Source organism: Notechis scutatus, chromosome 2 (assembly GCF_049901735.1).
Source record: "Notechis scutatus isolate UNSWTSFEM ecotype Mainland chromosome 2, rNotScu1.2, whole genome shotgun sequence".
NCBI lineage: Eukaryota > Metazoa > Chordata > Lepidosauria > Squamata > Elapidae > Notechis > Notechis scutatus.
Genome location: NC_142010.1, coordinates 23,980,255 through 24,005,625, shown reverse-complemented (window position 1 = coordinate 24,005,625; position 25,371 = coordinate 23,980,255). Strand labels below are relative to the sequence as shown.

At 43.4% G+C, this 25,371-nt stretch overlaps 2 protein-coding genes across 2 annotated transcripts in view; both read left to right on the top strand.

The window, feature by feature from the left end:
• The window catches only part of LOC113422221 (SRSF protein kinase 3-like), a 28,500-nt gene extending 25,742 nt beyond the window's left edge, over nt 1-2,758 (top strand). Inside the window, exons 10-12 of the mRNA XM_026683023.2 lie at nt 198-267; nt 348-440; nt 997-2,758. Of these exons, the coding sequence (XP_026538808.2) occupies nt 198-267; nt 348-440; nt 997-1,181 (348 nt within the window). The 3' untranslated portion in view covers nt 1,182-2,758. The remainder of the gene's footprint in view (nt 1-197; nt 268-347; nt 441-996) is intronic.
• An 11,365-nt stretch (nt 2,759-14,123) lies between these two features.
• Nucleotides 14,124-25,164, top strand: LOC113422219 (putative peptidyl-tRNA hydrolase 2). The gene is made up of 6 exons (XM_087954504.1): nt 14,124-14,241; nt 14,356-14,430; nt 16,741-16,842; nt 19,657-19,754; nt 21,538-21,652; nt 24,137-25,164. The coding sequence occupies exons 1-6, from the start codon at nt 14,146-14,148 to the stop codon at nt 24,224-24,226; spliced, it is 576 nt and encodes a 191-aa protein (XP_087810630.1). The 5' UTR covers nt 14,124-14,145; the 3' UTR covers nt 24,227-25,164.
• The last annotated feature ends 207 nt before the right edge of the window (nt 25,165-25,371 follow it).

The following is a 25,371-nucleotide window of genomic DNA, read 5'->3' as shown; positions in this document are numbered from 1 at the left end:
ACAAATTAAGGCTGCATTAAAAAGCCTTTTTGCTTCCTTCTTGTCCTTGGTGTTCACATAATTTCTGGGAAATGCAACTTTCATTGTACCTGTAACCTTCGCATTGCAAAAACCACAGATATGTGTTGCTGGATATTATTTCTGTTATTTGAATTGGCTTATATAGCTGATTGATTGAAGGCTCGTTCGTCTTCTAGGCTTTTGAACTGGCAACTGGAAAGCACCTTTTCGAACCTCAAGCCGGCCAGTACTTTTCCAGAGATGATGGTAGGTTCACAGTGTGTGTGGCCTCTTTTGCGAGCTCATTCCTCCCACCTACATCCGGCCCTGCTTTCTATGCCTTTCAGATCATGTGGCTCGGATCATTGAACTCCTGGGCAAAATCCCACCCAAAACTGCTTTCCTTTGGCGGCAGACGTCAACTTTCTTCAGCAGGCAAGGTGAGGATGCCAGGATGGAGATGGGAAGCTATGATTCCCCCCCCCTCTCTCTACACACACACACACACACACACACACACACTCCTGGCATTTACAAGACACCCTTTCTGTAAACCAGAGGTGGTATTCAGCAGGTTCTGACCAGTTCTGGAGAACCGGTAGTGGACATTTTGAGTAGTTCAGAGAACCGGCAAATACCACCTCTGACTGGCCCCGCCCCCATCTATGCTCCGCCTCCCGAGTCCCAGCTGATTGGCTGGGTCTTCTTTTGCTGCCTTGCACAGGAGAACAGAGCTGGAAAGCAGGTTAGTGGGGTGCGGAGGGAATGGAGATTTTGCAGTAACCTTCCCCTGCCACGCCCACCAAGCCATGCCATACCCACCAAGCCACGCCCACAGAACCGGTAGTAAAAACATTTGAATCCCACCACTGCTGTAAACCCACCCAAATCCAAAACGATATTTGGCACGGTTGCTAGTGGCATAAAACTTGCGAAGCCTGGAGCACATTTTCAGTCACGGCCACCTAACTGCTTCTTCTTCGTCTCCTTTGGCAGGGGCTCTTCTCCGGATGTCCCGGATCTCCTTCTATGACCTCTATCACATCCTCATTGACAAATACAGCTGGCCCAAGCCTCAGGCCACCCACTTCACCCGTTTCGTCCTGCCCATGCTGGAGTATGCCCCCGAAAGACGGGCACGGGCTGACAAATGCCTTCAACACCCCTGGCTCAGCCATTAGGGCTGCGTCTTCAGGCTTCCTCTGCCCCTCCAGCAGAGGCCCAGGTAGTCCTAGACTTACGACCGTTCGTTTTAGTGACTGCTCTGAAAAAAAGGGACATGACCATTTTTTGCCCTTGTTGTGAGCCACGGTGGCGCAGTGGTTCGAGTGCAGTACTGCAGGCTACTTCTGCTGACTGCCGGCTGCCTGCAATTTGGCAGTTCGAATCCCACCAGGCTCAAGGTTGACTCAGCCCTCCATCCTTCCGAGCGGTGGCGGATTAAGACTCACTGGTGCCCTAAGCACAGACAAATCTTGGTGCCCCCCTTCCCTCCTTTGTACATACCCTGTTTCTCCAACAATACGGCCTCCCCCAATAGGAAGTCCCAGCATGTTTTATAGGCATGAAATGAAATTAAGCCCCTCCCCCCAAATTAAGGCCTATATTAAAACATGCGAAATGGGGGGGAATGGTGGGGGGGGCTTTCCGTTAGGAAGTACTTTTGTTGCACACCCGGATATGGTGCTGCCTGCGTTGACCCCGATACGAAGTGCCCCACCAACGCCGAGGTCAACATCCAAGCCGTCACCACCCGCCCGAAGATGCAAGGGTGGGGAATTAAGTCACCCCCAAAAAGACGGCCTAGCCATTTATTCGGGGCTCAAAAAAAAAAAAAAATAAGACCCAGCCTTATTATATGAGAAACACGGTACTGTACAAAGGAAGCCATATTCTCAACTTTGTGGTGCCCCCTTTGGGCCTGGTGCCCTAAGCAGGTGCTTAGTCTGCTTAATGGTTAACACACCACTGCTTCCGAGGTGGGTCAAACAAGGACCCAGGCTGTTGAGGGCCATTGGCTGACTCTGTAAACCGCTTAGAGAGGGCTGTAAAGCACTGTGAAGCGGTACTTAAGTCTAAGGGCTATTGCTATCTCCATGGTCACGTGATCAAAATTTGGACCCTTGGCAACTGGCTCATACTTATGACGGTCGCAGTGTCCTGGTATTGTGTGATAACCCTTTGTGACCTTCTGACAAGCAAAGTGAATGAGGAAGCCAGATTCATTTAATAACCGCATTGCTAATTTTAACAACTGCGGTGAGTCACTTAACAACCGTGGCCAAAAATGGCAAAAAATGGGGCAAAACTCCCTTAACAACTCCTTTGCTTAATAAACGAAATGTTGGACTCAGTTGTGGGCCTAAGCCAAGGACTACCTGTATGGAAAAAGCAGGCAAGTATCCCCTTCAGAACAATTTCTTAGGACCAAACTAGCTATGATGTTAGCTGTGCGAATTCAGTTTCCCATTTAGGATAAGGTCTACCACAGCTTTCCGGTAAAGAGAGGAAAGCGATATATCTCTTTTCCTTTAAGCCATAGTCTTCCAAGCACCTTCTTTGAAACCAAAACCGCAGGTTTGGAAAGGAAAAGTTGGGTGGTTTCAGATAAAGGGATTTTAATGATATCAATCACAATCAAGCCATTCTAACATCTCTTCTGCAGAGGTTTTTTTTTTTCCCCCTTGGGAAATAAAATGACAAAAGTCGTAGGAACGACAAGGGAGGTTTACAAAGAAGAGATATTCTGTAAAAAAAATCTATGGCTGAGCCAACAGCAAAGTGTTTTTTTTTTAAAAAAGGAGGTAGGGAAATAATTAAACTTCTCTTTCTCACTTCCCATGGTTCTTGGTCTGCCCAAAGTTCCCCAAGGTTGTCATATACACAACAAAACACATCATTAACCACATTGACAAACTTAAATATCATGGCTAGTTTGGGTTTTTATACTTTGGGATGGAGGCGAACTACATTGTGGCTGAGCAATCTCGGACAATCCTTGCTGGGGTGAGGAGCTTTCCTTTGTGGGTTAGTTCAGTGGTTTCAACTGTTCTGTCCCAAAGAAGAGGAAGCCAACCTACGCTGCAAAGCCCCCGAGGGCAGGACAAGGAGGAATGGACGGAAAGCTTCCAAAGAGAGATCCAACCTGGAATGTAAGAAGAAACTTCCTGACAGTGAGGACAATTAATCAGTGGAACGACTTTGCCTCCAGAAGCTGTGCGTGCTCCATCACTGGAGTTTTCTAAGAAGAGGCTGGAGAACAATTGGTCTGAAATAGTATAGGGTTTCCTGCTCAGGCAGTGGGTTAGACTAGAAGACCTCCAAGGTCCCTTCCAAATTCTCTCTTCTGGTGTCTGGGAAGCTTTTGCTTTTAATGGCATCATATCTAATCTGCTTTGCACACAGAAGCCTTCTGCATCAAACTTACAGAAAAGCCCCCCATGCCAGGATGCTTAAGCATCATATCTAATCTGCTTTGCACACAGAAGCCTTCTGCATCAAACTTACAGAAAATACCCCCATGCCAGGATGCTTAAGAAAGAGAGGTTTGCTTAGATTCTAGAATACAGGGAAGAGGTTATAGGGCACCCTCATGGCTCTATACCCATGATGGTGAACCTATGGCACGCATGCCACAGGTGGCACGCAGAGCCATTTGTGCGGGCATGCGAGCCCCAGCCAAACTTACCTGCACTGTGCATGCGCGCACCTCCCAGCTGATTTTTGGCCGTTTGAGGCCGTTTTCGCCCTCCTGGAGGCTCGAGGGAAGCCTCTGCAGCCTCGGGAAGCCGAAAAATGGGCCTTCCGGAAATACCGGAAGTGGCGAAACGGGCCCATTTTCAGCCTCCCGAGGCTTCCCTTGAGCCTCCGGGAGGGTGAAAACGGCCTCATTCAGGCCGAAAATCGGCTGGGAGGCACGCGCATGCACAGTGCAGGTAAGAGGGCAGGGCGAGGGTGTTGCGCGCGCATGCACTGGGGGCAGGGCGCATTGCATTGTGGGTGCTGGCATGCACGCTTTCGGCACACCACAACAAAAAGTTCGCCATCACGGCTCGATACAAATTATACAGGTAGTCTTCAACTTATAACTGGGTTCCCCCTGTGGTCTCATGACCACATTTCAGGTACTCAGCAATCAGCCCATATCTACAACTGTTTGCAGCATCCCACAGTCATGTGATTGCGATTCACAACAATTAAAGTGGTGTTTACTTAAAGTTTCTGGCAAAAAAAAAACCAAAAGCCCCATAACCAACAATGGTTTCGCTTAACGACTTCCACATTTGCTTAATGGCCATTATTTTAGTTTTAAAAATGGTAAAATCAAGTGGGGGGGTCACATGGTGTTTCGCTTAACAACAGTCATGATGGTCATGGAGACCGCAATTATGTAAGTCATATGCCGAGGACTACCTGTATCTATCCTCACCCGCAATCTATCTTATATTGTAGGAAGAGAACCCATAATGTCAAAAATAAGAAAATCTTAGAGCATCCTTTCCGACTAATCAATCTTATTAAAAGGCCTGAACTCTTCTGAGCTTCACTGTATTTTATCTGATGCATAGAGTGGCCAGACTCCTGTAGGGTTTCCATTGGGATAACTGTAGTGGCGCAGTGGTTAGAATGCAGTATTGCAGGCTTAACTCACTGCTCACTGCCAGTAGTTCAATCCTGACCACCGGATCAAGGTTGACTCAGCCTTCCATCCTTCCGAAGTCAGTAAAAGGAGGACCCAGATTGTGGCGGGGCAATAGGCTGATCCTGTAAACCGCTTAGAGAGGGCTGGAAAACACTGTAAAGTGGTATATGTAAGTCTAAGTGCTATTACTATAATGAGATGAGACAGGAAGACAGATTGGATGTGCAGGTTTCATGAGAGGTAGATTAGGCATACCTTTATCAATTCATCCTTGTAGCTGTTGAAAGCCCATTGTGTTCTGTTGGTAAGCATTTTTCTGTTCCTGCTAATTTTGCATGATGTTTCCCAGAAATTCTGATATCTCCATCTGTAACCTTCCCTGATTTAACGTGACGGTTTCAATTATGTGAAAAAAAAATAGCAGAGTCTTATTAAAGATCAATAACTCATAATGTGAATCCAACATAATGACTACTGGAAAGGGACGTAATCATGTAACAAAACAATTACTAACCTCACCATGATCTCCCTTATGTTTCTCTGAACCAATGTTCCATTTCTGCTATTTTCCTCTGTGACATCCACAGCAGTTCATTCCCCTTCCTTTAAAGATTTTTTCTATATTTTTGTGACTTTGTCTATATCTCACTGGAACTTCTCTTTCCTTTCATGCAAGCCCCGTATCACAATCACAAAGAGATGTCTTAGAATGCACTACTCCTCAGTTTGATTGTGATACTCAAAATATGACTTGTTTGTCCATCGCAGGTGTTCTGACCCAAACCTTGTTCCAAGGAAACAAACACGAAACAGAGGTAACAGCAAAACCTTTTGATGATTCTTTATGAATTCCGTTCCTTCATGGTTAAAAGGCTGTTTCAAACAAATTGTCTCTGATAAGAACGAGCCTTGCCAAGGTTGTGCAAGACTGCCAAGATCGCTAGATAAAGTTACTAAGAAATATTCCAAACACAAAGAGTCTCCAAATACCAACCAAGATACTCTGAACGTCCACAAGGCTTGAGTGCAAAAACTTCTTTGCTTCCTGCAAAGAACTCTGGTTTCTCAGCTGGCTTTTATCTCTTAAGGGAGGGGCCATTACCTTGCAGCCTTACTCCCGAATCCCCCAGCTGCTGCTGCAGCTGCTCTTTCCTTCGAGCAGCCCTGCGCGCACGCCCACTGGGCACAGGCTCCTTGGGGATCTCTTCATCACTGCTGCCAGCCTCCACAATCTCCGAAGGCAGCATTCCACTCCCTGATGGTCCTGGCCCCATCCCTGCATCTCATGCAGGCCCCTCATCTGAGTCCTCGCTCTCCGAGACCTCAGCCGTCTGCACCTGCTGCCGGCGAACCACAACAGCAAGAGAGAAACACTGCCAAGGTACAGCCTGTCCTCAACTTACAACAGTTCGTTTAGTGCCCCTTCAAAGTTACAACAACACTGAAAAAATGTGACTCGTGACCATTTTTCGCCCTCGTTTGCAGCATCCCCGTGGTCAGGAGATCAAAATTTGGATGCTTGGCAACTGGTTCATATTTATGACTGTTGCTGTGTCCCAAGATCATGGGATCCCCTTTTGCGACCTTCTGACAAGGAAAGTCAACGGGGGAAGCCAGATTCACTTAACAACCGTGTTACTAACTTAACAACTGCAGTGATTCACTTAACAACAGTGGCAAGAAAGCTTGTAAAATGGGGCAAGATTCACTTAACAAATGTTTCACTTAGGACTACGCGTATATACCAATGACCACTAACTCACAGAAGTGAGAAACAGGTTTGTGATCTTTGTATGGTAAGAAGCAAGGGAAGAAGAACAAGTGACCAACAGAAGATGAACAACTCTTGGAGCAAGTGAACCATTAATTAAGTTGTAATGAAGGAATATTTGCCCAAAGTTCTTGAACTGTAAAGAATTACATGGGGAAAGAAATCACTCTGTAATTAAGAATCCGTGTTCTTGATCTCAATTTTGCTGCTTCTCTTCCCTCCTTTCCAAGACTTTCCCATAGCTTTGGCATCTTTCCTTTCCAATTTACCCCCCCAACAGTGTGCATGTTGCATACGTGATGACGTGTGTGTGTGTGTGTGTGTATTCCTATCCCAGCATGACCTACTTTCCAATCCCCCTTAAGGGATTCATATTGCAGGATCTTCCAGTTCTGTCTGGCCCCAGGCTGTTTTCAACCGGCAACTGGCTGTAAGGTCACAAGAAGTGCAGTTCTGGTGTCCTGTGTCTGAAATGAGAAGTGACAGGATTCATCGGAGAACTCATCCCTTTTATCCACTTAAGCAGTTGGGAGGGATCTACTCAATGCTGAAGTAGAAAGTACGGTTGTCATCATCGTTACCTTTCAGAACGAGCTGCAGTATTCATGCCGGGCTCTAAGATGGAGTTAAAGACTGGGTTTGCGCTTTGCAATAAATCATAGTGTAATCATGGTTTAATGGATAACTGCAAATTGTGAACTCATTCATTTGAAGTCAGCGCAACCTGGGTTACAAAATTTGTATTTGACAAAAGCAAGCAAATTTCACATGGCTTACCATTGATGCCAAACCCTGAATCAGGACTAAAAATCCACTGGTTGTGTTCATAACAACATGTTGCAGCCAAACAAAAAAATTTGTAATAGGACAAGATTCATTGGGGATTAGAGCTGGAGAAATTTCCTAACAGTGAGAGCAGTAAAATCAATGGAACAACTTGACTCCAGAAGTTGTGTGTGCTCCAATACTGGAAGTTTTTAAGAAGAGTTTGGACAACCATTTGTCTGAAATTGTATAGGGATTCCTGCCTGAGCAGGAGGTTAGACTAGAAGACCTCCAAGGTCCCTTCCAACTCTGTTATCCTGGTATCTTTCATATGAGGACATATTGAATTAATTGGAGTTTCTTAATTTAGAAGAAAATATAAGAAAGGCTGCAATCGCACAAGAGTTTCCACCAGAGACTAAACCTGGGTTACAAAAATACAATTATGTTCTCCGTCACATTATGAGTTATCTTAACCATCTAATTCACCTAAAGGTTTGTCAACGACTAGATTCCAATAAGAGTCTAAACTTCAAATTACCCAACCTTATTTTAGCTTAGTTTATTGTGTTATCCACCCATGTGCCGCTCCTGGAATGACTACGGAACAATCTTGGCCAGTTCATGCCTTTAAGTGAGGTTGTATAGAACACAGTTTCCAACAATGAACCCATTGTAAATCTACTTTCAGCCCCCATTTTAGCCTTGCTTCAACCCCAGGGAACGGAGGGCTGGTGCAACCAGTTTTTCCTATTTTCAGCAGAAGCCAGGTGTGCAAGTTAATTGTCTGGCCATGTGATCACCGCACTCCCCCCATCTGTGCAATGTTTCCCATTCAAAGGCAGACGAACAAAGCACAATGAAACAACACAAAATAAAAACACCCAGAGTGTTAATAATGAACCAGACCATGTTAAATTACGGCTATTTTAGATTTGCTTGAACTTAAGATCAAGAATTATTATGATTAACCTAGAAAGCACAAAATACTTACATTTATGTCATTTTTAAAAAAAGTCAAACATAAATAAAACTCCTGGGTGATAATAGAGATAGTCCTCTTGACTTATGACCATAATTGAACCAGTGGTGAGATTCAAATTTTGTTACTACCGGTTCTATGGGCGTGGCTTGCTGGGCGTGGCAGGGGAAGGTTACTGTAAAATCTCCAGTCAGAGGTGGTATTTGCCGGTTCTCCTACTCAAAATCTCCGCTACCGGTTCTGCAGAACTGGTCAGAACCTGCTGAATACCACGCCTGAATTGAACCCCAAAGTTCACTTAACAGCTGTGGGAAGAAAGGTCGTAAAATGGGGCCTTAATTCATTTAACAAATGTTTTCACTTAGCGAACAAGAAATTTTAGGCTCAATTGGGGTCATAAATCAAGGACTACATGTATATATATATAGTAGCCGAAACCTGTTTGCACATCCTAAGAGTGCTCAGATTAGCAGATTATAGAGTGGGTGTCATCATGGCCTTGGTAGACAGTTCCAAAGTTTGGGAATAGCAGATTCTAGTTTACATCTATCCATCTAATTTTGGCTGAAAGAAGAATTTCTCTTCCAAATATTGATACCTGGGGCGGCTTCTATGCAAGGCTACTGTATTTCAAGTAGGCTGGCTTTTAAGTCAATTTCTTCCAAATTCAGCCTTTCATGGATCAACACTCACTTTCTGTTTTCTATCCATTCGCCTGGAAATTGCAGGCATGTGCCTGATTCAAAACAAGACACACACCATCAGTGTAATTCAGCTCTCAGAGACAAAATTGAGCAACTTTGAAGGTGATAATATTTACATACCAGTTTGAGGTGTATTTTTAGAGACTTAAAGTGTTATAGATGTCAAACTAGATAGTCTCGGTTAATTATGGAAAGGTGTAATTCTCCTCACCCTGGTCTCACCTTTGGCAGTAGAAACTAACCTGCCTTAAACAATGATAACATATTTACTACCTAGCTGGCAATTGTCCAAGTATTTTCACAAGATACAAAATTAAGATACAATTTCCAGTTGTAACGAACCACAGATTGGGAGGGGAGGGGATATGGAAGAGGGAGAGACACTGGAGCCTATCAGACAAATGATGATCTAAAACAGGGGTGTCCAACCTTGGCAACTTTAAGCCTGGAGGACTTCAACTCCTAGAATTCCCCAGCCAGCTTTGCTGGCTGGGAGTTGAAGTCCTCCAGGCTTAAAGTTGCCAAGGTTGGACACCCCTGATCTAAAACTTTTTATATTACTCAACAAGGAAGGTAAAGAGGAATAGTGATCTTCCTTACCTGCTTATTTTCTTTGGATGCACCGTGAGTACAGATAGTCCTCAACTTACAACACAACTGAGCCCAGCATTTCTGTTACTAAGTGAAACATTTGTTAAGTGAATTTTGTCCCATTTTATGACTTTTCTTGCCACGGTTGTTAAATGAATCACTACAGTTGTTAAGTTGGTATCGTGGTTGTTAAGTGAACCTGGCTTCCCCGTTGACTTTGCTTGTAAGAATGTCGCAAAAGGGGATCACATGACCCCAGGGACACTGCAACGGTCATAAATCTGAATCAGTTGCCAGACGTCCAAATTTTGATCACATGGCCATGGAGATGCTGCAATGGTTGTAAGTGTGAAAAATGGTCATAAGTCACTTTTTTTCAGTGCTACTGTTAACTTTCAATAGTCACTAAATGAAATGTTGTAAGTCAAGGACGACCTGTACAATTCCACCATTTGTCCAATTCCTATCCAAAAAAGCAGGTAGGGCATTCTAAGAGAAAGAATGGGTGAACAATGGGAAGAGAAAAAAAAACCCTACCAATAATTGTTCAGTGTTTGAGAGAAGAAAATGTTGATTGATTGTAAGAGGGCAGCAGCTGTTCCTAGTATATACATTCAGCCACTTCTGGTCACTCAACCCCCTCTCCTTGGAATGTGGTAAAGCAGTGGTCCCCAACCACCGGTCCGCGGACCGGTACCGGTCCGTGGAACAAGTCCTACCGGGCCGCTGGCTTGCTGGGCGCCGCCATCTTGTTTTGATGAAAAAGTGCTTCTGGTGAGCTTTTCCGGGTAGAAAGCTCACCGGAAGCACTTTTCATCAAAACAAGATGGCGGCGCTTACCTTGTTGAGCTTTTCCGGGTAGAAAGCCATTTCTACCTGGAAAAGCTCACCGAAGCGCTGGCGCCGCCATCTTGTTTTGATGAAAAGTGCTTCCGGTGAGCTCACCGGAAGCACTTTTCATCAAAACAAGATGCGGCGCCTAACTGATGCCGGTACTGGGCTGCGCCATAAAAAAGGTTGGGGATCACTGTGGTAAAGAACAGATTTACTGTAGTCATGAAAGACACGGCCACTTCGTTTTCTGCCCTGATCCCTTGAATCCCCCCCTCTGGGCCAAGTAATGGTTTGTTCCTTTCGTGCCATCCAGAAAGAACATATTTCTCAGTAAGAAGGAATGATGGTTACTTCTTAGCTGCTCTCTCCTTCTATGATACTTCATCGTATGCTCACCCTCTCCCTTTGGCAATGCAACAGAATTGGGATTTGGCACAGATATCCAAAAAAAATGAAAAATCTTCTTGCCTTCTGCCTGCTCATTCAGCTTCTCAGTTCGAAGTGGGAGAGGAAACAAATGAACAACATGCAGAAGCTAACAGAATAAAAGAGTTGGAAGAGACCTTGCAAGTCTTCTAGTCCAACGCCCTGCTCATGCAGGAAGCCCTATACCATTTCAGACAAATGGCTGTCAATTTCTTCTTAAAAATTTCCAGTGTTGGAGCACCCACAATTTCTGGAGGAAAGTTGTTTTACTGATTAATTGTTCTGTCAGGAAATTTCTCCTTAGTTCTAAGTTGCTTCTCTCATAGATTAGTTTCCACCCATTGCTTCTTGTCCTGCCCTCAGGTGCTTTGGAGAATAGGTTGGCCCACTCCGTTTGTGGCTGTCCTTTATACAGTATATTGGAACATTGCTATGTTACCCCTAGTCCTTTTTTTCATTAAATTAAATTAAATTAAATTCATTAAATACCCAATTCCTGCAATTGTTCTTCCTATTGTTGAAAGGCTGACAAAATGCCTTTCTTCTGAGGATTCGATTTTCCTGCTGGGAGAGCTCTGGTGCAAGGATATAGACAACTGCTTGAAAGCTGGATCTTTTTATTTTTCAGGAAGGCGAGAGATAGCAAGAAGTCTGCGTTCCTGGGGCTAGCTAGCTTTGTATGATAAGCCCCTGATTTATATACCTTTTTCTCATTTTGTGTGTGTGTGCTTGTGTTTGTATTTCTTAATGTTTTAAATCCTGTCAGGGGTTGTCTTCATTTCCGCTGGAGGTAAACTCCGTGGGGTGCAGAAGGCAAACTTTGCGGGTGGTTTGATTGGATTATCGGTTTCGTCCTAATCTTTTTTTTGCTTAATGGTTTCTTATATTTGTTTTGTGGCAATCTCCTGTCTGTCTCCTTTGCAATATATTTTGTGTCTTTTGTCTGTTTGTTTTGCTGATTTGGTATGTCTTGTGTTTATAAGTTTCTTGTTTCCTTAGTTTTCTTAATTATTTGGGCTTTTGTCTAAGGGGCTTCTTTAATACCTTTTATTTGATTTCTTTTCCTATGCAAGTTTGTTTTATGGCTGGCTTGATGTTCCCTTTGGGCTTTTCCTGCTTGGGTGACACCACTGTCCTCGTGAAGTTTCCTTTCCACACTATGTTTAAGCCTCTAGACTCCTAATCATCTTTTTTGCTCTTCTCTACATTCTTTTGGGAGTCTCAACTCTCAACATCTTTTTTATATTGTGGTGACCAAAGCTGGATGCAGTATTCCAAGTGTGGTTTTACTAAGAAGGCATTATAAAGTGGTATTTTCGTGTGATCTTGATTCTATCCCTCTGTTTATGCTGCCTAGAACTGTGTTGGCTTTTTCAGCAGCTGCAGCACACTGCTGGCTCATATTTCAGTGACTGGGCACTAGGACTCCAAGTTCTCTCTCACAGAGTGGTTTTCTCCCTGTCTTGCAATAAAGTACAGGCTGGGTGGTTCCAATCATCACTACCAATATTACCCGGAGTGGCAGCTCTGGAGGCTAAGTGAAAAAACTGGTTGCCCATTCTATGCTCCTTCATTTCAGAAAGTTCATAACAAATCACTCTGGCCATCTATAGTTCAAGGATCATCATTTACTCAGTTGAAACATTTTTCAGGTTTTGCACAACACATGAAACCATAGGCTGACCACAATGGATAGATTGGCAAAGCATGGTAAATAAATGCAGATGGTTAAGTTCACAGAGCATACAGTCGCTTGTGCAAATTCAGCTTCTCTACACAGCTATGTAAATAACACAGTTATTATTACTAAGAGCCACCTTGATGTAGTGGTTAAGGCTACCTATAAAGGCTAGCACTTCAGAGAGCCATCTTCTACTCGTTGCAGAACACCTCATGCCACCAGACTCGAAATTCTAGACCTAGAAAATCTAGAACTACGTCGCCTTCAGTCGGATCTAAGTATAGCATATAAAACCATACATTGCAATGTCCTACCTGTCAATGAATACTTCAGCTTCAACCATAACAACACAAGAGCACACAATAGATACAAACTCAAGGTTAATCCCACCAAACTTGATTGCAGGAAATGCGACTTCAGCAACAGAGTGGTCAATGTCTGGAATACTCAACCTGATTCTGTGGTTTCTTCCCCAAACCACAAAAACTTTAACCTTAGACCAGGAGTCTCAAACTTGCGGCCTGTGGGCCAATTGCGGCCCGCAGGACGATATCCTGTGGCCCCCACCTTGATATAAAAGTATAATATTAGTGCGGCCCGCAGGGGGAATGGACCTCTGAAGGAAGTCCCGCCCGCCGTTCCTCGTCGTGGCTTCTTCTCCACCCTGAACTTTAACAAGTCCAAGTACAGGTCCAGACTTACTGATGATCATCTTCAAGCCATACTGAGGGTCTCAAGTGCCTCCTCTCTCAAGCCAAATGTGGCTCAGATATGTGAGAGGAAGCGTTGTCAAGTCTCTGGCAGCAAGGAGTAAGCTGGAGAAGCCATGTTCTGAGGAACTGTTCATGATCTTCATTCAATGTTCCATTCATGTGTTCAGGACAGTTCATGAATTCTTCCCCAAACCCCCAAAACTTTAACCTTAGACTGTCTACTATTGACCTCACCCCTTTCCTAAGAGGTCTGTAGGGGGCGTGCATAAGCGCACCAACGTGCCTACCGTCCCTGTCCTATTGTTTCTCTTATTCCTCTTTTATTTTTCTTATATGTACCCATTTCATGTATTCACAACTATGTATACACTTATACTTATTATCTTGTAAACAATTGGCAAATCAAATAAATAAAATAAATAAATAAATAAATAAATAAATTGGAGAAATCATTAACTGTTGATGACATTTGAGGATAATTTTTTAACAACGTTTTTTGTGGAATCCCTTATGCGGCCCAGCCTCACCCAGACTCTGCCTCCAGTGGACCCCAGGTAAATTGAGTTTGAGACCCCTGCCTTAGACTGTCTACTATTGACCTCACCCTTTTCCTGTAGGTCTGTAGGGGGCGTGCATAAGCGCACCAACGTGCCTACCGTCCCTGTCCTATTGTTTTATTTTTCTTATATGTATCAATTTCATGTATTCATAATTATGTTTATAATTACTTATACTTGTTATCTTATAATCGCTTGGCAAAACAAATAAATAAATAAAAATCTTCTAGATAACGTTGAACTACAACCCCCACAATTCTCAGCCGTAAGGGTCCTGGCTTCCTAGAAAACCACGTGGAATCCGAAACCATTAAAAGGCAGCCCGCGCTCCGCTACGGGCGCAGGTAATAGTTGTAATCGAAGGAACTGGCAAGGGCTATTGGTCACAGAGCGATGACGAAAGGAGCAGGCATCGTTTCATTGGTCGAGAAACGAGAGAAGTGGCCAATAGGTGGGCAGAGCGCCGGCAGCTGTAAGGAATGGAGTCGCAATCGCCCGATTCGGATGCGAGCGTCGATGAGTCTCTCTTCGCTCTCTTGCTGGACCTGGGGATTCCCGAGGCTGCAGCGCGGAGGGTGGGTCGCTTTTATCGGTGGATCGGGGATCCGGCGCGGGTTGGGATCCATTCCGTCTGGTTTATTTCTAACCCCCCCCCCCGTCTCCTCCTTCTCCTCTTTCCTTGCCTCCAGGCTCTGGCGCTCACGGGAGGTCATTCTGCTGAAGCGGCGGCGCAGCTTTACTTCAGTAGCGGTCTCGATTCCCAGGTATCCGCTTGCGATCTTGATTTCCGGTTCTGATCCAGTTAAAGATCGGTTTCTGGCCTAGCTTCCTTTAAAAAAAAAAACGTAGGCACCATCAGGCTAGAGCCTGAAACGCGATCACCCGCAAGTCTGCCTTACAAATGGTTTGACAAGGTTTGGGATTATGATCAAATGCTTTTTATTTACGCCCTGCCAGGGGCAGAAGTATTTAGAGATGATAGATCTAAAAGGATTCACATATTTGTAGGGATATTCTTAGATGCTAGAATATGAATGATTTGAAATGTAGTTCAAGGCTTGAATTGCATACATATTCCGATTAAAGGGCTGTATCATTGTATATGCGTATTTACATAACAACACACTCACACAGACTTAAATTTAGTTTAAATGACAAAATTCAGTCTTGCTTCTACCAGGAAATCTTTGGCCTCTGAATTTTTCAGCATGTAACCTCTCAGTTTTCTACAGAAGCAAAGCTACCAGTATTTATGTACAATTATTTCAGAACCAATTTAGGATTCAGCAATACCAAGGCCTTTTTTTAAAAAGGACTTATGAATTACGCATTCCTTGAGAATCATCTGTTCTTCCTGGAGTGGCAGAAAATACTTCTCCCTGGCCCCAGGAAATAATTATGATTAGGAATAATTATATTGATGGACTGTAATCATATAGGCTGTAAGAGTGCAGTGAATATGATACGTGCATTAATTGCTTGAAACTCATATAATGAAACCCATTTAGTGTAATGTCTGTAATATATGTTTCAAGCAGTTAATGTGCATATCATATTTGCTGTACTCTTGCAGCCTGTGCAATTGCAGTCCATCAGTATCTGTATGATTTTATGTATGTATGTATGATTTTTGTTGATACGAACAAACTTGTCCACAACTCCAACCTATAAGGTCCAGTGATAGGATTCAAATATTGTTGCCACTGGTTCGGTGGGCATAGCTTGGTGGGCGCACTTTGTGCAGGCGCAGAGGCATTCTAACTCGCCTCCTGCAAGCCTGCATGATCCCAGTCGCTTCAACAGCTGCCGCGGGGAACTATTCTGTGCCGTGCAAAGCAGCTGCGCTTCAAATTCAACAGATAAAAGTGAGTATGGGAGCTCAGGTGGGCAGGCGGGCCCAACAGCAAAGCAGATGAGAGAACCGGTTTGGTCTCCGCTGCTCATCGCTCCTACTGGCTCGCCAGAACCAGGCCAAACCAGTCAAATACCACCACTGATAAGGTCCCTGAAGTTGGGAGATAAGGCATGCTGTGAACTAACCCTTTCCCACCTTCCCCCACCTTCTGCTTGCATATTGTTCACTGTTTAGTTGTGTAGTGACTGTGTAGGGCAGGGGTCTCCAACCGTGGCAACTTTAAGCCTGGTGGACTTCAACTCCCAGAATTCCCCAGCCAGCAAAGCTGGCTGGGGAATTCTGGGAGTTGAAGTCCACCAGGCTTAAAGTTGCCAAGGTTGGAGACCCCTGGTGTAGGGTATATACTGTAGTAACTGAATGTCCGGAATTAAGCACAAGAGTGATCATAACCATTAATGGATTAGAGGGGGAGACCATCTTGGAACATAACCTGTTCCTAAGTAGAGGAATTTTTCTACTGTGGTGTATGAGATTAATAACATTGTAGTAGTGCCAGCTGTTTTGCTGATGGGGAGGTTGGAATACAGGTAGTCCTCGACTTAACAACAGTTCATTTAGTAACCGTTCAAAGGTATTGAACGGTAATAAAAAAAAAAGTGACATCATTTTTCACACATATGACCATTGCAGCAGCCTGATGGTCACGTGATCAAAATCCAGATGGCAGGCGAGTGACTCATACTTATGACGGCTTCAGTTTCCCAGGGTCATTTCGCAACTTTGACAAACAAGGTCAGTGGGGAAGCCAGAGTCACTTAAGAACTGTGATGCTAACAGCTGCAGTGATTCACTTAACAACCATGGCAAGAAAGAAAAAAGGTCATAAAAAGAAAAGTCATAAAATGGGACAAAACTCATTTAACAACAGTCTTAGCAACAAATTTTGGGCTCAATTGAGGTTGTAAGTTGAGGACTACCTGTACTTCCAATTGTTCTTTTAAGGAACTCAAAGTAGTGTCCATAATTGTTTTTGTTCCTCTGCACATTATCCCACTGATCTATGAGTAAGGTAGACATAGAGCTGGTGATTGGCCAAGAACTTCATGGATGGCCAAATATTTAAACTTGGGTATCCCCAGTCATAGTCTGACACTTTAATATCCATCCTGTGTACTTTATTACAACAGAAAACTTTATTACTGTCAAAATAATTTTTCAGGATGAAGATGAGGCACAGGGCAGTGATGTCAATCTTCTTCCAAGCAGACACCACAAGATGGTCTTTGTGGTAAACATGGAACTCTCCATGGGAACTGGAAAGGTAAACTCTCTTCAGGGTATTATTGCCTTCTAGCCTTTTAAACTGGCCTTAGTTTTTTTTTTATCTGATTTCATTATGAGGGGCAGATCCAAGGCTGAAACTAATACCAAAAACTAATGCAGCTTAAAAACTAATGCAGCTAAACCAAAAGTAAAGTCACCTGGAGTATTCTATAACTTGAAAAGCTTTTGAAAAGCTTAGTTCGTTTTCTTCTAAATTGATAATGTCTTAGTGCAGGGGTCCCCAACCACCGGGCGCGGACCGGTACCGGGCCGTGGAGCACTCTCTACCGGGCCGCAAAGATTATTTTTTTTTTAAAATGGCGGCTTTCTTCACCTTCGGTGAATGCTGCTGGGATCGGGGATCAAGGACACAAATGAAAGAAGGGGAGGGAGGAAGCAACCGAAGCCTGTCCTTCTCTCTGGGTCAGCTCTCTCAGTCGCTCTCTCGCTCCTCCACCAGCCCAGGAAGAAACTGCTTCAAAGAAGCCGGGGGCTTTTCTGTCGCCGCAGCACCTCTGAAGCGCCCGTTTCCCCCCACCCCACCCTGTCTGCCCGCCCCAGCGCTGCGTGCGGGGTTCAACCCAGTGCTCCATTCTGCCTGCCTGCCTGCCTTCGTTAATGGTTGAATCGGAACAGCTTCGGCTGAGTAAAAGAGGCAAATAGTTATTATTCTCAGCCGAAGCTGCTCCCAAACAACCAGAAACTAAGGCAGGCAGGCAGGCAGGTAGAACGGGACACTGTGGATTGAAGCGGCGCGCAGGGGCGGGCGGGTGGAGGTGGGGAGAACGGCGCTCGGAATAGCTGCGGCGACAGGAAAAGCCCCCGCTTTTGAAGCAGTTTCTTCCTGGGCTGGTGGAGCAGCGAGAGCGAAGCCTCCTTCTCTTCTCTCCCCCGGTCCTTGCAAAAATTTTCTGCTTGAAACCGGTCCCTGGTACAAAAAGGTTGGGGACCACTGTCTTAGTGGACAACCAGCTAAATATAAGCCAGCAGTGTGCAGCAGCAACCAAAAAAGTTAATGCAATCCTGAGTTGCATTAACAGAAGGATACAATCAAAATCAAGGGTGGTACTAATACCACTCTAGAAAGCCTTAGTAAGACCACACCTAGAGTACTGCATCCAGTTTTGATTACCACATTATAAAAAAGATGTTGAGACTCTAGAAAAAGTACAGAGAAGAGCAACCAGGACGATTAGGGGACTGGAGACTAAGGCATATGAAGAACGGTTACAGGAACTGGGCATGGCTAGTCTAGTGAAGAGAAGGACCAGGGGAGACATGATAGCGGTCTTCCAATATTTGAGGGGCTGCCACAGAGAGGAAGGAGTCAAGCTATTTTTAAAAGCACCCAAAGGCCAAACAAGGAATAATGGATAGAAACTGAACAAGTAGAGATTCAACCTGGAAATAAGGAGAAAATTTCTGACAGTGAGAACAACCAACCAATGGAACAGAAGTTGCCCTCAGAAGTTGTGGGAGCTTCATCACTTGAGACTTTTAAGAAGAGATTGGACTCCCATCTGTCAGAATGGTGTAGTAGGGTCTCCTGCTTGGGCGGGGGCTTGGACTAGATGTCCTACAAGTCCCTTCCAACTCTGATTATCTGTTATCTGATAAATGTAAAATGTGTGGTTCATTTACAAGTGTGAGTAATGGATTACCTAAGTCCTCCGAGTACAGGCAATGCCCAGGACTCAGACTGTGTAAACTCCACATTAAGATTGTCCAACTTAAAAACAACCTTAGTTACAAACAGGGTGCTTATTGCTAAAAATGGCAGACCTCATTGTCTTTCTTCTAGCACGGAAGCCATGGAGTGCTTTCAGGAACTGCTGAAGTCACACATTTTTAATACACAGGTTGCTTTCAGCAGTTTCTGAAAACAATGTGTGGCTACAATGGTTCATCAGCCCAAGAAAGGACAATGTTGTCTACCATTTTCAGTAATAACCCAGACCATTTGTAAGTTACAGGTTGTCCTCCAGTTACAACACAATTGACCCCAAAATTTCCATTGCTTAAAGGAGACAGTTTTTAAGTGAAATTTGCCCCATTATACAATCTTTCTTGCCACAATTGCTAAGTGGATCACTGCAGCTGTTAGTAACATGGTTATTTAAATTAATCTGGCTTCTCCATTAACTTCTGCTTGTCAGAAGGTTGCAAAAGGTGATCACGTGACCCCAGGACACTGCAACCATCATAAATACATGCCAGTTGCCAAGCACCTTAATTTTGATCATGTGACCATGGGGATGCTGCAATGTACGTGTGAAAAGCAGTCATAAATCACTTTTTTTAATGACATAACTTCAGTTACTAAATGAATGGTTGTAAGGCAAGGGGCTATCTATCTGTATGAGTTCCAATTTAAATACAAATTCAGGTTAATGACACAGGGAATGGAGCATCTTCTTAAGCCAGAACTGCCTGTATTATTGATCCATGTTTACAAGATGAATTTTATCCGGATTTCTAACTAGACTCCTACATACAGCTTGCAGGTAATGAATGAACCCTTCCCTAGAGATATTGCAATAGCACTTAGACTTATAGTACTTTATAGCACTCTCTGGGTGGTTTACAATGTAAACATTATTTGCATATTGGCCCCAACAATCTGGATTCTCATTTTACCAACCTTGGAAAGATGGAAAGCTGAATCAACTTTGAGCCGTGTCAGGATCGAACTCCAGACTGTGGGCTGAGTTTGCTTGCAATATTGCAGTTTAACCACTGTGCCACCAGGGGCAGCAGAATTATTTCAGCAGAAGCAAGACAGACCCCTAAGTTTGAATGTTTTCCTCCACAGATCGCTGCTCAGGTGGGGCATGCAGCAATTGGTTTGTTCCAGCTGGTGCATGAAAAGCCAAGTCAGAGGGGCATGATCAACCAATGGGATGAGCATGGGTAAGGGAATAAGATTTGGCTATCTTTTACAAGATTCTGTTAAACGTAGTTGCTTAATTATATGCGTTGGTTTATACTCAAATTTGCACAGGATGGAAAGCTTTTTTTAGCTTTACAAACTACAGCAGCTGCTTCTCATATGATGCGGTTAAATCAAAAGCAAATAAACCACTTAGTGGCTTAGTGTGTTGCAGTAAGCCACTAAACTTGAATGAGCACAGTTTAGGATTAAGCAACTTAAATTTCCAAGTGGATGGGTACACGTGATGTGCTAAAGCTGATACCAAGGTAATAAAATAGAGTGTCTGTGTTAATATAATAGGATGTCTGGCTAGGGAATTCTGGGAGTTGCGGTCCACACATCTTAAAGTTGCTGAGGTTGGGGAACACTGCTGTAGGCTATAAAGCATCTTGAAAGCCTGTCCAAAAATTTTTCTGTCTCATTTCATGCTGAACAAAATCAAGGAAGTTATTTTGAGCTTCAATTCCTGGTCCATATCATCTTTCCTACAATTAATGGTTCATATGTTCCCCAAAATCATCTTTTAATTCTTTTATATTACACAAATTAGGGTGCAAACAAACCACAACTTTTGAGTATTGTTTAGCTTCAGGGTCTAGGCCGGAAACCCAAATGGGATTCTTCGGTGTTCAGTCTCAGTTTCTGTTCATAAATGAAGCTTGGTTAGAACGAAATCCTCTGCTTTTATTCGTAAGATATACAATAACGCAGCTTGGTTGGCCATGGCTTAGTATGTTGTATAAGCCCAGCTACTTTGGTTTGTAAGCCATGATTTATTTAGAATAGGCAACAGTTTGTGAACTAAAGTCAGTTGTGTTCATTGATAAAATTTGGTTCTGTGAGTTATAAGAGTTTTTAGGGTGGCATTTTTAACTTGAGTAGCTTTTGCAGGGGCAGGGCTGATAAAAAGGGTAAGCTCCATTTGAAGGCGTCTGCTTTGGGGGTGATATTTCTCTGCGGACCACCAGTGGTCCCCGGCCCACTGGTTCTAGATGGCTTAAGCCCCATATATTAAAAAAGAGCCAGAGATTTGCCTCTCTTGATCCAGAGGTGATTTGAAGGGGCACAAATGGAGACTTTCAAAAAGAGACTGGACAGCCACTTGTCAGAAATGGTATAGGGTCTCCCAGGGGTGGGATACGACAGGGTTAACTACCAGTTCGGGATTTACGAGCTTCCCTGCCCACTGCGCGTTAATCGAAGCAGCCTTTGAAACAGCCCTCTTTTCTTGTTTTTTTAACTGCAGCTGTGCCTCGTTCGGCAGCTGAAGTTGAAAAATCAGGAAATAAAGATCAGGTAAGAGGTGGGCAAAAACATCAGCAGGCATAGAACTGGTTCTATGTCTGCTGCTCTTCAGAGCTACGGTTCCACAGAGGTGGACAGAACCGGTAGAAACCCACCCCTGGGGTCTCCTGTTTGAGCAGGGGGTTGGACTAGATGACCTACAAGGTCCCTTCCAACTCTGTTATTCTGTAAATGTGGTGTAGGGATCTCCTCTGGTTTATTTATTGTGGTGGTTGATTGATACATCATGCTCAGCCATAAATGTAAAATGTAAAATCCAGTTTACATAAAATATTCAAATCCACTTTTCTGGAAGATAATTGGGATATTTGCCAGTCAAAAGGTGTAGACTTCAGCACATACAAGTTTTCATCCAACTGCTTTTTACCATTTGTTTTAATTACACTCATAGTCAAGCAGACAACATGTAGCGTGGCTATGATGGTCTTACAATGAAGTATGCTTTGCCCTTCTCAGTGCAAAAAAAGTTGTACTTCAGGGAGTCAACACAGACCAGTTGCTGGAACTGCACGCGCTCGCCCTGAGTCTAGAATTGCCAACATACCTAGTGCAAGATGCCGGAAGGACACAGGTAAATCAGTTATTCTGGGTAAAAAAAATTTGTATCTCCAAAAATATCTCATCCTGAACCAAGCAAACTGCTGGCTGTTGCTTTGTGATGGGAGGGTTGGAATTCATGCCATAGTTTATGAGTCATGCGGACGGAGAACATTATCAGAACCTGAGAGAAAAAAGCTTGAAACTTTTTGCCTGTTTTATAAGAAAGTGTTTTGAGAAATACTGCTACTCCTTGACTTACAATCTGTCGCTTAGCAACAGTTCCAAATTATGTCAGACCCCTCCCTCAAAAGCTTACGATGCAATTCCGAAGTTACACCACCACATGACTGTATTTTGGGAGCTACACAACTAGCCTGCATTTGTGGTATCCCGTGGTCATGTGACCATGGTTTACTTTTTCACAGAAACCACTGAGTACATCCAATTTCCAGGGAAAAAAATGCTCATTGCGAACATTGAGCTTGCTTAACAAATGTTGCAAAAAAAAAAAAGTTGTAAAATCAGGTGATGACCTGCTTTATGACCATCAGTCTTACAACTGTAATTGCCAAATTCCATTGTGATCATAAGTCGAGGACTACCTGTATGTACAGAGCAATAGGTGTAGAACAATTGTAGATTTCTCTTGAAGAGAGATGTTTTGGCACTTACACTGGAACCTTGGGTCATGACTGTAATCCGTTCCCAATACTCGGGTCGTGAACCAATTTGGTCGTGTCTGGAAGCATGACCGACTGCATGCACACAGTAAAAAAAAAAAGACGCCTAAGGAGAAATTGGCGTGGAAAGGGAATCTTTCCACGCCAATTTTTTCACCACCTGATTTGGTCGCAAACAGGAGCGTTCGTGACCTGAGGTTCCACTGTACTTATCTAAAAGACATATCTGGCCACCTATCTTTAAAAAACACAACTCTGGTTTTACACAAGTCTTGTGAACTGCCCAAACTTAGTTAGAAACAAAAACCTGGCACTTGATTATTAGTTAATATTTCAGTTAAAAATTATTTGTAGGTCTTTATATCGCTTTCTAGGGTAATTACTTTAGACCGCAGCATTTTATTGACACTGTTGAACAAGAATGAAAAGACAATAATTCAGCTCTTATTTATGCATTGGAAAGCAACTTTCCTCCCAGTTGATACTGGAAACCAAATGGGATGGAATACAGTGGACTGAATTCCCAGGAGGGAAGGAGAGCATTCCAGAGGAATAAGAGACAGCTGCAGTCCAGATATTTTGTGTGGGAGAGAAAGAGGGTGAAGATAGCCCCTCCCTAATAGTTTTCAGAACATGTTATAGGTGCAGATAGTAGAATGCTTCGGTTTAGCAGAATTCTGTCTTGAGGTGTGGAACAATGAAGAATGCATCTTGGAAGAATCATCACATATCGTTCTTGGGTTTGGGGCCTGACACCAAATCTAACATCAGTTGTCTGTCTCCAACCTTGACATTCTATGCCCGACGGTTAGAATAATCAGTCAGTGGAATGAAGTTCTGGGTGCTCCAACATTGGAGGTTTTTAAGAAGAGATTTGTCTGAAATGGTATAGGGTTTCCTGCCTAAGCAGGAGGTTGGACCTCTAAGGTTCCTTCCAATTCTTGTTATTCTGTTATTTTGCCCCCTCAAAAATGACAAGGTAAAACAAATACTTCAATGGAGCTGGATTTCAAAAAATTTTTTTTAAAAAAGTTTCTTTCTACCTTGAAATACCACAGACTTCTTGAGGATATATGAGTAAGAAACCGTGCTGAAGAAACTTGATTTGGGTGTTTTTTCCAATCCTTTCCCTCCCCAAATTTATCCACGCTCATCAGCATTTGTAACGGAAGCACTGAATAATATTAAAATGGATTTCTGCTATTGGCCTCCACTATCCCCTTTTACGGGGATATTTCAGTAAGAATTGCATTACATCCTGCAAATTCATTTACATACCTGTGTAAATCAGCCAAGTCATATCCCAAAGATGCTTTTTCGAAAAGACAACTGGGCTTTCTTGTTTTTTTTTTTTTCTCTCTTTGAAAATAATTCGCTTCTCATCTAAGAAGCTTCTTCAGTTCTTCAGAAAAATCGAGAAAGTGTAGCTGCCTTTTGGAAAAAGCACCTTTAGGACAACCATGGCATGGATGACTAAGAAGCTCCATGGACAGTCAGCCAAGTCATAGTTAAGGAGCACTGGGGAAACCAGAGGAGGTTCTCGCGGCCTCTGCACAGTATGCAAAGCCGATAAAGGAGAAGGTTTGTAGGTTGAAATGAAGGATCCTTGGTGCTCTCTGAGCTTGGGTTGCTTTCTTGGAGATGTTTCCTTACCCAAACTAGATAACATTCATCAACATTCACCACTGATGATGTTACCTAGTTTGGGTAACGAAATGTTTGCAAGAAAACAACCAAGCTTAGAGACCGCTTAAAAGAGAAGCTACAACTGTTCTGAACTCTCATTCATATTGCATGTATCCCCTCATGCAAAATAAATATCCTTCTTTTCTTAGGTCCCAGCTGGGTCACAGACAGTCCTTGCCATCATAGGAGAAGAAGAGTTGGTGAATCAGGTGACGGGGCAGCTAAAACTGCTGAACTGAGAAGTTGTGGAGTTTGGCTGTCTGTGGGATCCCAGGGGGAGACTTTCAAAGCCACCTCTTCCTCTGCCGACAACTCAAGAAGCCACCCGAGCAGAACAGAAAACCCCCAAAAGACAGCTGTCTTTTGTAAGAGGAGCTTTCTTCTAGACAACGGAAGTGATTGTTCTCCTGATCCAGATTTCTAATGGGACTCTCAAGGGGGTCTGTGTGAAAAGTGGGGGCCCCTTATTCTTCACCATTTATAACCAAGCTGCTCTATATAAGTAATGCTTAGGTGGTTTCAGTTAAGGGGAAACAGCAAGGATCATCCAAGGTTGCCTTCCCCTCCTGATGCCCTTCAGATGTATTCATATAATCCATTAACCCCAGTCAAGTTTGGTCACCCACCCACCCACCCCCATCTTCCCCAAGTGAGAAAGTGCAGGTTACTCTAGTATATAAATTCTCACACCATTTGGGTATCTTGTGCCAAGAGTATATCACACTTTTTTTTCCCCCTGTGATGTGAAAAGGAACAAGCGTTGCAATCTTTGGAGAGCTTTATCTGACTTATCTGCTAGTAGCCTCTGGAGAGCCAAAGGATGGTTGTTCCTGTTTAGAAGGCTGTAAACTTCTCTGTTTAGCTAGTGTATATTGTAATTGATGGTGTCTGTCTGTATCTTATTTTTAACTTCCACAAGTGGGCTGTATCTTGCTTTATGACGTCCTTTGTGTCAATTTCCAAATGGCTTTGAAAAACTGGATTTTCAAAGCAATGCTAGTCCTGTTCAGACATTTCTGTTAACAAATAGCTGAATTAAATTGCAGTAGTAGTCATTGGCGGGAAGGAAAATGTGCAGCAACATGAAAGTTTAGATTTTCCCATCTTAAAATAGCCCTTTTTAATGTTTGTGTCTTTGTTCTCAAAATATTAAGAACAAGAAAAACCAAGATTATGTAGATCTGTGACAAGTGTCTTTTTCTGTATCTTTGTTAAAGTGATAACATTATTTCCTGGGCTTTTTCCAATGCTGGTCCGATAACTCCTTTCTTTGCCAATGCTAATTTTTGCATAGATTCCCCCAAGAGTGGAAATTCTAGATTTATGTGTTCTGATGCTTAGGAATGACTGGAGAATTTTAGGAAAACCTGAACTGCAGAGTTTA

What these genes read in the sequence shown, in the direction of transcription:
- LOC113422219 (XM_087954504.1), top strand. Translation starts at nt 14,146, where the DNA reads ATGGAGTCGCAATCGCCCGATTCGGATGCGAGCGTCGATGAGTCTCTC. An exon ending in GTAGCGGTCTCGATTCCCAG is followed by an intron (nt 14,431 to 16,740) that starts GTATCCGCTTGC and finishes ATAATTTTTCAG; the next exon opens with GATGAAGATGAGGCACAGGG. An exon ending in AACCAATGGGATGAGCATGG is followed by an intron (nt 19,755 to 21,537) that starts GTAAGGGAATAA and finishes TGCCCTTCTCAG; the next exon opens with TGCAAAAAAAGTTGTACTTC.